This window comes from Myotis brandtii, unplaced genomic scaffold, assembly GCF_000412655.1.
Source record: "Myotis brandtii unplaced genomic scaffold, ASM41265v1 scaffold155, whole genome shotgun sequence".
Classification (NCBI taxonomy): Eukaryota; Metazoa; Chordata; class Mammalia; order Chiroptera; family Vespertilionidae; genus Myotis; species Myotis brandtii.
This window is the reverse complement of record NW_005355621.1, coordinates 3,052,921-3,064,604: the sequence shown is the minus strand read 5'-3', so window position 1 is coordinate 3,064,604 and position 11,684 is coordinate 3,052,921. Positions and strand designations below refer to the sequence as shown.

General features: G+C 37.7%; 1 protein-coding gene across 3 annotated transcripts in view; it reads left to right on the top strand.

The window, feature by feature from the left end:
* The first annotated feature begins 462 nt into the window (after positions 1 to 462).
* The window catches only part of HCFC2 (host cell factor C2), a 36,751-nt gene continuing 25,529 nt past the window's right edge, over positions 463 to 11,684 (top strand). For 2 of the 3 annotated variants that reach the window (XM_014536003.1, XM_005861679.2), the window contains exons 1-5: positions 463 to 742; positions 1,081 to 1,229; positions 2,675 to 2,835; positions 8,911 to 9,119; positions 10,555 to 10,639. In XM_014536003.1, the coding sequence (XP_014391489.1) occupies positions 700 to 742; positions 1,081 to 1,229; positions 2,675 to 2,835; positions 8,911 to 9,119; positions 10,555 to 10,639 (647 nt within the window). In that variant the 5' untranslated portion in view covers positions 463 to 699. Of the gene's footprint in view, positions 743 to 1,080; positions 1,230 to 2,674; positions 2,836 to 8,910; positions 9,120 to 10,554; positions 10,640 to 11,684 lie in introns of those variants that run through there. The other variant, XM_014536004.1, reaches the window with a different exon arrangement.

Genomic DNA, 11,684 nt, shown 5'->3' with positions numbered 1-11,684 from the left:
GGCCTTGGAGCACCGCCGCGGGTTCGAAAGGAAGTCGGGGCTTCATTTTCCCACTTGTAAATGCGCCCGCTGCTGTGAGCAGCCGGTTTCCTTGGTGTCAGGCTAATGCTCCTGAATGTGGGGTCTGGGCCACAGTCCCTTCTCTTGGACCCAGCCGCTCAGTCATAGTGGTCACTTTAAGGTTAACACGGTGGCGGAATAGGGGGCGTTTTATTTTTCTCACCCTCCCCTTCTCCTGGCACCCCGACATAGGAAGTGGTAAAGTTGTCTGGGCCCTGCCTGGCCGGCGTGGCTCGGCTGGTGGGAGCTGGGTCCTGTGCACGGAAAGGTGCTGGGTTCGGTCCTGGGTCCGGGCGCACACCCCGAGGCTGCGGGTTGGATCCCGGTGGGGGCGCCTGTGGGAGGCAGCCGGCTGATGTTTCTCCCTCACATCGGTGTTTCTCTCTGTGTCTCTCTACCTTCCTCTCTCTCTCCAAAGTCAATAGAAAACATTTTTAAAACGTGATTTGACAATGTGGTGTAAAGCTTTCGCTTTGGGATAAGTTAGACCTGGTTTGAGTTTTGTTCCGCCAGTTTCCTAGAATCCGTGCTGTCAGATTTTTCACTTGTGAAACGGAGATGATGGTATCCAGCAGGGTTTTCCTAAGAGCAACATGATGTAGATCAGGGATTTCCAGCAGCAGCATTATGGACATTTGAATGAGAGAATTCTTTGTGGACGGGGACTGCACTGTACTTAATTGTAAGTTTGGCGGTATCCATAGCCTCTACCCACTACTAGCCAGTAGCACCATCCCCCTCCCTCCAGTTATGACAACTAAAAAATTCTAGTTTGCCCCTGGGTGAGGGGCAGAATCATCCCCAATTAAGGACCACTGATGTAGATGATATACATAAAGTACATACTCATAGTTTGTGATAAATTGCATTTAGGCCCTGGCCAGGTAGCTCAGTTGGTTAGAGCGTTGTCCCTATAAGCCAAGGTTGCAGGTTTGATATCTGGTCAGGGCACATACAAGAAGCAACCAAATAAATAAATAAAATAATTGCTTTTAATTTTGTTTCTGTTTTGGCAACTAGTTACAAATCAGTGGTTCCTACCAGCTGTTAGAGGAGACATCCCTCCAGGCTGTGCTGCCCATGGATTTGTCTGTGATGGTACCAGAATATTAGTATTTGGGGGAATGGTTGAATATGGAAGATACAGCAATGAGTTATATGAGTTACAAGTAAGTGTATTTCAGATTTATTATTTCAATGATATTGCTCATAATTCTTCAAAATATTTCAAAATATTTCATTAACATACTTAAAATAGTGTGAGCTTCACCTTTTATAGTTCAGAAGAAATTATTTCCACTTCACTGAAAAACTAGTTTTTGATGTAATCTTTTCCCAATACCCAGTGGAACATGTGTATCATTAAGATATCTGTTACTTAGCATCATTGTACATATTACATGTTTATGGCTTTGTATTTTAGTGCAGTTCTTCAACCTCAGCCTGCAGCAGAAGCACTGGGAGGGCTTGTGAAAACATAGGTGCGGGCCCTGCCTCCAGAGATTCTGATTAATATGGTCTGTAGTGGGACCTCGCTATATGCATTCCTACCAAGTTCCCACCTGCTGCTGCTGGTCCCCAGATAATACTTTGAAAACCTCTGCCTTAGTTATAGAAATAGTTACCCTCACACTAAACTTTTTTTTTCTGGCTAGACATACAAAAGAAGGATAGCAGTTTTACGTATTCTTTCTCAATTTGACACTCTACTAAACCAGAGTCCACTGTGACAGCCCTAATTGACTTTTATTCCTGAATTGTGCATATGTTCTCAGGGCCATGATCTATGTTTTCACAAGCCCTCCAGGTGCTTGTGTTGCAGGCTGAAGTTGAAGAACTGCACCAAAATACAAAAGCCTAACAATATAACATGAGAGCATCTGGTAATTGGCAGATGTAGGTGGATTATACCTATTTACAAGCAACTAATTTTAAAAATCATTTTAGAAAGCATGTATAGCTAGAGAATAAGTTTTTGAGTTTGATTTGTTAAATTGTCTTTGTGCTTATTTAAAGGATAAAATATATATCATTAATGGAGTACCTAATTTCAGAAAGTAAGACTACATAAATTACATTTAATCTTAAAGCTATATATAATATTTAATGTTTCACTTGGAAAATATTTTAGGACTGTTAGTGTTTATTTTTATAAGCTTAATTTGCCATTGTATAAAGTTGTGAATATGACCCTAGCTGGTTTGGCTCAGTGGATAGAGTGTCAGCCTGGGGACTGAAAGGTCCCAGGTTCTATTCTAGTCAAGGGCACATGCCCCTTTTGTGGGCTCGATCCCCAATAGGGGGCGTGCAGGAGGCAGCAGATCAATGATTCTCTCTGATCATTGATGTTTCTATCTCTCTCCCTCTCCCTTCCTCTCTGAAATCAATAAAAACATATTTAAAATTTATGAATATGGAAGATTATCCAGAATTTCTATTGGAACATTTATTTTAATTCCAGAAGTTATTTGCTTAATTGTCATTTGTCCCAAAAGTACCTTTTTGGAGTCTTCTGATTGGATTCAGATTTAAATGCATTAGTATGATGTTATACTATTAGCAATATAGGAATACTTTCCTGATTTTGTCTGAGTGTATTTATGCTCTTTTTTAGGCAAGTCGTTGGTTATGGAAAAAAGTGAAACCCCATGCCCCTTCTTCTGGTTTACCTCCTTGTCCTCGGCTTGGACATAGCTTTTCTTTGTATGGTAACAAATGCTATTTGTTTGGTGGCCTGGCAAATGAAAGTGAAGATTCAAATAATAATGTTCCCAGGTATGCTGACTCTTTTTCAGGCCAAATGCTTATCTTATGATTAAGATTAAGAACATTTAGTTTCTTCCATCTTTAATTATTAGAGTGGATGAAGCTTAGCCTTTTTGCATAACTTAACAGAGAACAAATTTGTGTGCATTTATATTTTTCTTAGTCCCTGGAGTATATGTTTTCAAAACTGTGCCTTTTCTCATCAGAAATACTTATTAAATTGATACTAATATAACTGCTTATAGCAATATATTTGTATCTTTTGAACCTGCTAATGTATTTCGGTTGACATAAGTGATCATGAAAAGTAACAAATGGTTATTTTCACATTGATTTCTCTGGGAATTTAGTGACAAATATTTGACTACAAAATGAAGGCCATATTTTCCATTTTTCACACAGAAAGCTATTAGAATGGTTCACACAAGCAAATACTTTTGGAACCAGTCCTTTCTTTTTCCAAACAGAATCACTACCTCTTTTGTTTTCACATAGTGTTTTGATCACACTGTCATTATAGCAGTCAGGATTTGGAAATTTAGAGTCTAAAAGGCTGTTTCTGATTCACTGCTCACTATGTGTGTCCTTTAGTAGAAGTAATCTAAGCCTGCTTTCCTTCATTGAAATCGGAGTGATTAAATACCTACCTTTTAGTGTCATTGTGATCGCTAAAAAAGATCATTGGCATAATTTTCAAAGCACTTTGAGGTTGCCACCAGCACACAGTACAGTAGTTATTATGACCATGATAATGGGTCTTTTTACTACATTAAATTAATGTTAGAGTCTTAGTTTTTATTTTTTAACTTTAAAAAATAACACTTACTAAAACATGGAAAATTTGGAAACTGGAGAAAAGGAAAAATAATTTATTCTACCACACTAATGCAGAAACTTTTACTTTGAGCATGTCTTTTTTTCATTTTTTCTATTAAACAGTTTTTTTTAGATAGAGACTCATAAAAATTAGAAAGTATGTAAAGTTCTTTCTCAGAGCATCAATGTCCCCCACATAGCAAACACATAATTCAATTTGATATGTATCTTTTGGGACCTTTTTCATGTAATACATTGTATTAGTCAACTTTTCTTAAGTTATTGTATGTAGCTGGCAGGCTTCCCGAGTTTATGCTACTTGAGGGTGCAAATAGATACATGCAGTGTTTTCTAAAGCCTCTGACTAAAGCTAGTACATTCAGTTCTGTTCACATTCCATTGGTCTAAGCAAGTCATAAGGCCAAGCCTTCAGGAATGATTCTAGGGATATATGTTCTGCTTACTGGGAGAGGAGAATTGGAAACATTAATTTGATCCTACAAAGACATGTATTTTCTTTTATAGAAGTGGGATCTTTCTTTCTGCCCTGTGACTTTGGATGTGTACTTGTTTGTTTTTGTTGTTTTATTCTTTTAAGGTATAGCTTAGAGCTCTTTTCATGGCAGCAGGTATATATTGACCTTGTTTTTTAAAGGCTGAAAGTAGTGTGAATTATGCAGATTACTTAACCATTCCCCTGCTGATGGACATTTAAATATCTTTCTTTTTTGCTATTAGTCTTGGCACATGTATAAATATTTTTGTAAGACTGATACTTATAAGTGGAATTTGAGGGGATGTCAAAAGGTATTTACGTTTAAATTTTTTAGGTACTCCTGATACTCCTGAGTCAGTCTCCAAGAGAAAGACAATTTATATTCCTAATAACAGTGTACAAGAATGCCTACACTCTTGGCAATACTGAATTGTATCACTCTTCTTAATTGTTGCCAAGCTAATTGATGAATATATTACACTAGAGGCCTGTTGCACAGATTCGTGCACCAGTGGGGTCCGTTGGCTTGGCCTGAACCCTCTCGCAATCCGGGACCCCTCGGGGGATGTCAGAGAGCCAGTTTCAGCCTGATCCCCACAGGCCAGGTGGAGGGACCCCACCGATGCACAAATCTGTGTACCGGGCCTCTAGTATGCATATAAGATCTTTAGTTAATCTCTTCCGCCCTCCCCCCTCCACCCTTCCCTCTGAGATTCATCAATCTGTTCCATGTTTCCGTGCCTGTGGTTTCTGCTCCTGCATTGAGCATCTGCCCCCTGGTGGTCAGTGTGCATCATAGCTACCGGCCGGTTGAACAGTCGGCTGGTCAGCTGGTTGCTTAGGCTTTTATATATAGAGATAGATAATTTTATTTTGATATTTTTAAAATTGGAAATGAGTTTCATTAATTGCTTTTTGGATATTTGCAATTCCTATTTTGTATGGATTGCATGGATATAGCACATTTATCTATTTTATCAGTTGATGGACATTTGGATTGTTTCCAGTTTTGGGCTTTTATGAGTAATGCTGCTGTAAACATTTACATACAAAGCTTTGTATGGACATGTATTTATTTCTCTAGATTAGAAACATAGAAGAATTACTGGGTCATATGGTAAATTTATATTTAAGTTCTTAAGAACTTCCAAGCTGTTTCCAAAGTGACTATTTCATTTTACATTCCCACCAACAATTTATGAAAGTTCTCGTTCCTCTACTTTCTTGCTAACACTTGTTATTGTGTGCCTTTTTTATTGTCACCAATGTAGTGGTATGTCATTGTGGTTAATTTTCCTAATGACCAATGATATTGAGCATCTTTTCATGAGCTTTTCAGCCATTTGGTGAAATTTCTATTCAACTCTTCATTGATTTTTAAATGAAGTTGTTTGTGTTCTTATTATTGAACTAGAGGCCCGATGCACGAAATCCGTGCAAGAGTAGGCCTTCCCTGGCTGCGGGCATCGGCTTCCCTCCAGCACCTGGGACCCAGGCTGCTTTCTGGCCGCCAGCAGGCACCTGGGACCCAGGCTGCTCTCTGGCTGCCAGCAGGCATCTGGAACCCGGGCTTCCCTCTGGCTGCCAGCAGGCACCTGGGACTCGGGCTTCCCTCACAGCCCTGGCTTCATCCAGAAGGTCGTCCAGAAGGACATCTGGAAGGATGCCTGGTCTAATTAGCATATTATGCTTTTATTATTATAAATTGTAAGAATTCTTTATATTCCTGGATACAAGTTTGTTTTTAATCAGAAATGTGATTTATAAATATGTTCTTCCAGTCTAGCTTGTCTTTAATTTTCTTAATGGTGTCTTTTGAAGCACAATGTTTTTAATTTTGATAAGCCCAACATATTAATTTTTTATTTTATGGATCAGGCTTTTAATGTCATATTTAAGAACTCTGCCTATCTCATGCTTCTGAAGATTTGTTCCTCTATTTTCTTCTAAAAGTTTCATAGTGTTAGCTCTTACATGTATATATATGATTCATTTTGAGTTAATTTTTTTTCCTGGGGGAAAGTAAATGTCTAAATTCATCTTTTTACATGTGGATATACAGTTGGCTCAGTGGATGGAGCGTCGGCTTGTGAACTGAAGGGTCCCAGGTTCGATTCCGGTCAAGGGCATGTACCTTGGTTGCGGGCACATCCCCAGCAGGGGCTGTGCAGGAGGCAGCTGATCGATGTGTCTCTCTCATTGATGTTTCTAACTCTCTATCCCTCTCCCTTCCTCTCTGTAAAAAATCAATAAAAAATATATTAAAAAAATAATAAATTTTAGGATCAGTTTGCCAATTTCTGCACAAAGTTCTGTTGGGATTTTGATGGTGATTGTGTTGAATATATAGATTGAATTGTGGAGAATTGCTATGTTATTAATATTGAGTTTTCCAATCCATGAACATGGAATGTCTCTCCATTTATGTAGACATTCTTTCGTTTCTCTCAGCAATATTTTGAGGCTTTCAATGTACAAGTCTTGCTCTTATTTTGTTAAATTTATACTTAATTTTTTATTATTTTCGATGATGATGTGAATAGGTTTGATTTCTTATTTTTGGATTGTTCATTACTAGTATATCGAAATACAGTTGGTCTCTGTATATTGGTCTTGTATTCCTCTGACTTTGCTGAATTCATTTATTATTTTAATCATATTTTCATGGATTTCAGTTTTATTATTGAGTCTTAGGAGTTCTTTGTATATTTGTTTAATATGTTCCAAATACTCATTCCAAGTCTTCTGTTTCCCTTTTTCTTTTATAGAGGCCTTATTTTTGTTTATCAAGTTTGACAATATTTTATTTTATGGCTTTCTGGTGTTATATCTTGTTTAGGAAGACTCTTTTACTCCAAAACTATAAAAATAATTTTTTAGGTATTTTCTTCTAGTACATTCACAACTTTGTTTTTTGTTTAAAACATTAATACATTTAGAATGTATTTTTGTGACTACTGTTTACTTTTCTTCCTAATGGAGTTCCAATTCTCCCACCACCATTTATTAAGTAAGCCATTTTTTTCTTGTTAATTTGAAGCCCTATCTCTGTCATATCTTTATCCTCAAATATATGGGGCTTTATCTAGATTCTAGGCTCTCTAGACCAGGAGTTCAAACTATACTTACTCTGTGGGCCAAATTTGGCCTGCTGCCTGTTTTTTGTTAATAAAGTTTTATTGGAATATAGCCATGCCCATTCATTTACATATTGACTCTGACTGCTTTCTATTGAAAAAGCAGAGCTGAGTAGTTGTGACAGACTTTATGACCTGCAGAGCCTAAAATGTTTAAATTTTGACCCTTCATCAAAAAAGTTTGTCAACTCTTGTGCTAGGTTCTATTCTGTTTCATTGGTATATTTATCTTTTTATCATTAATTGTGATATTTGCTGTAGGTTTCTAATATATATCTTTAATTGGATTAGTTTTCTTAAAAATCGTTTGGGAATAGGTTACTAGTTTTACCTTTAAGCCTTTTTTTAAATGCTTACCTCCTTTTTCCATATATTCTTAAATCTTATTTTAGATTGAAATAATGTTAATAAATTAATTTTTTGGTCAGTCTTTCTTAGTGATTATTTAGACCTCACAACCACAGTTATCAACATCAATTTAAATATAATTATAAATTGCTATTTTCTTTGCTCTTCTGTTTCTCTTATTCAGTGTATTTTTTCTTGGATTTCTTTTTATTTTTCCTGATTGACATCTAGAATCACTTTTTCCTAAAACAATTATATGGCTAAACTTTGAAGTTTTATATACCTCAAATGTTTTAATTTTGCCTTCATATTTGAGTAGTAATTTAATAGGAAATAGGTTTCTGTAAACATTATTTTATTGAAAACATTCATGTCACAGATAAGAAGTTTATGCCAGTTCCAAAAGTAAAAAAGTTGTATAGGACATTGTTGTATGTGACATTATAGAGTGAAAATTTAAAAAGAAAGAGAACTTGCAAAACAACATTTGTAATATGCCTCATTTATACGTATGTGGATATCCACACAGAGAGAAGTCTTACCAATTATTATCAGTAGTAATTTTTTTGTAATCTCATACCATGTAATAAATTGCTCCAAAAGTTAGTGATGCAAAATAACCATTTTATTACGCTCAAGGATTCTGTGCATTAGGAATTCAGACAGAACATAGCAATAATGATTAGGCCCTCAGATGGGAATGCATGAATGGTCACTTGCATGTATGATGCCTCAGCTGAGATGGCTGAAGGGTGGACTCAGCTGGGACTGTCATCCTTTGTGCCTACATATGGCTCCTCTAGATGGTGGTTGTGTGATAGTTGGACTTACGTTGTGGTTCAAGATTTCATAGTGAAGCTGCATTGGCCTTCTGTGACTCAGCCTCAGAAGTCACATTATGTCATTTCATCATACACTACTAGTTAGAGCAGTCACAGGCCTGCCCAGAATCAAGGGAGAGGACATAGACCCTACCTCCTGGTGGGAAGAGTGTCACAGAATTTATGGCTATGTTTTAAAACTATATTGGTTATTGTCATGGACAAGAGTTTTGGCTAAATGATGGCAGAATTTTTTAGATCTCTTCTGTTCTACTTATCCCCAGAAGGGTGCCTGATACACAGTAGTGTTTGGTAAATATGTGTTGATGATTAGGTATGGGGTTTCTGCTCTCATAATGTTTTTCTGTATTATATGAATTTTCATAGTAAGCATATATTACCTTTGTAGGTAGAAAAAATGAAAGGTATACATTATGCTAATGTTTTCATTTTTTTAATATCTTAGATATTTAAATGATTTCTATGAATTGGAGCTACAGCATGGTTCTGGTGTTGTGGGTTGGAGCATTCCAGTGACTAAAGGGATTGTGCCTTCTCCAAGAGAATCTCACACAGCTGTTATATATTGCAAAAAAGATTCTGGGAGTCCTAAAATGTATGTTTTTGGTGGAATGTGTGGTGCTCGCCTGGATGACCTATGGCAACTTGACTTAGGTAAGCTTAACTTGATTCAGGCTCAAGAACTGGTTATGACTGATAAAAGCAAATATAAAAATTGCTTTGAAAAATATTTTTTATTACAGTATTGATTGAGTTGCACTTAGATTTATTTATAACTAGAGGCCCGGTGCATGAATTCGTGCACCAGTGGGGTCCCTCGGTCTGGCCTGGGGGATCAGGCTGAAACCGGCTCTCCGACATCCCCCAAGGGGTCCCAGATTGCAAGAGGGTGCAGGCCAGGCCAAGGGACCCCATCAGTGCACAGTCAGGGCCAGGGAGGGAAGCGGGAGGTTGGACAGCTGGGGAGGGACCATGGGAGGACTCCAGGGCGTGTCTGGCCCATCTTGCTCAGTCCCAATCGGCCAGACCCCAGCAGCAAGCTCACCTATTAATCGGAGCATCTTCCCCCAGTGGTCAGTGCACATCATAGTGAGTGGTTGAGCAGCCTTAGCATATCATTAGCATATTACACTTTGATTGGTTGAATGGATGACTGGACATTTAGCATATTAGGCTTTTATTATATAGGACTAGCACTGTAGACATCACCAGGGGCAGCAGGGTGTGATGTGAATGGTTCCTGCCGATCAATTAGATTGAACAAATGAGTGTTTATGACAGTGACTCTCCTGTATTTCCTGCCAGTAGGATCACCATATGTCCTGGTTTGCTTTAATGGTTTTAGTTCATGCTTATTATCCCATAGCATCCACTTTCACTCTGTGAAGTGTCCCAGTTGGGGATGATCAAATTTATATCGTTACTCTTATCTACAGGAAATGTAGCATTAGTAATGTTACTGCTGGTCAGCGAAAAACCTTGGGTACCTCTTTTTAAAAAAATCCTCATCCAAAAAAATAAAAATAAAAAATTCTCATCCAAGGATATGCTCTTTACTGATGAGAGAGGGGGGGTGGGGGGAGGTGGGAAGAGAGATATATCAATGTGAGAGAAACATCAATTGGTTGCCTTCTTGCATGCTCCCCAACAGGAATCCAACCCGCAACCTTTCAGTGCTTGGGGTGATGCTACAAGCAACTGAGCCATACCAGCCATGGCTTGAGTAGCCCTTTTTAAAGAGATCCTAGGAATAAATAATTGGGGAGTAGGTATGCCTCTTACTTTTGACTGTCTCTGCCCAGTGTACTCTTACTTAAAATATTAAAATCCCTAATGTCCCAATTCAGAATTCATGGTATTCTAAATACATCTCTCTATTACAAGTACTAACAATAAAGTGTAAGTAGATTTCTGTGACTAGCAATTTATGTCAGTTGGAAATGTTTAAAATGAAATCCAAGTAACAGTTTTGAAATATTTTTGCTTTATTTTAGTAAGACCTTTTTGGTTTTAATTTTTAAAATTCTGCAAGTTGAGATAGTTTGCTGTTATTAGATCAAGTTGCTAATATACTTATTTTTACTTTTAGAAACTATGTCATGGTCAAAACCAGAAACTAAAGGGACAGTGCCACTTCCACGAAGCCTTCACACAGCCAGTGTTATAGGAAACAAGTATGGTGCTTTTTTGTTTTCACTGTTTTTAAACTGAATAGAAACATCGAACAGACTCAAACCTCAGAGGGAAGGCAGGGAGAGTGGAGGGAGGGGAATGGGGGAAAAAGGGGACATATGTAATACTTTCAAAAATAAAGATTTATTTTTTTTTAAAAAAGAAAGATATACACAAAGAAGAGTGATGCTACCTGTTTCTTAGAAATATATTACTGAATTTAATAATGTTTGTGCTTACTAAAGCTAAAAAAATATGCCTACAGAAGCTAAAATGCTTAATGTGCCATTTTCTTATCATGCTGCCTCTTATACTTCTTTACATTCCTTACAATGCCTTGCACAGAGTACGTATTACGTAAGTGTAACGCAAAGTGTTGTCAAAGTGATCAGTCCTCCATTGACAGGTTTGACACACCTCACTGTTCCTTTTTACATATTTTTGGTAGTGCTTGATTTGTACTCGGCTATTACTCAGTATGTACATTCCATGGTTATACTTTTGATGGAGTTATGGTTAGACTACAGACTCTGAAACTAGATTGCCTGAATTCAAGTCCCAGCTTTGCTGTTTGTGCTATATGACCTGGGGCAAGGAAACGTAACCTATTTGTACCTAAATCTTCTGAAATATAAAATGCTGATGATAATAATACCTGCTTCACAAAGTTGTCAGGAGAATTAAATGGGTTAATACATTTAAAATATTTCAAACAGTGCCTGGTACATAGAGGCACTTAATGGTTAGCTATTACTGTCGTCAACAAGTAAGTGCCCTTATTTGTGCAACACTGGGCCAGAATTAGTTTTTTTTTAAAATATATTTTTATTGACTTCAGAGAGGAAGGGAGAGGGAGAGAGAGATAGAAACATCAGTGATGAGAGAGAATCATAGATCGGCTGCCTCCTGCACACCCCACACTGGGGATGGAGCCCACAACCCGGGCACGTGCCCTGACCCGGAATCGAACCGTGGCCTCCTGGTTCCTAGGTCGATGTTCAACCACTGAGCCACGCCGGCCGGGCTTGAACTAGTATTTTTAAAAAT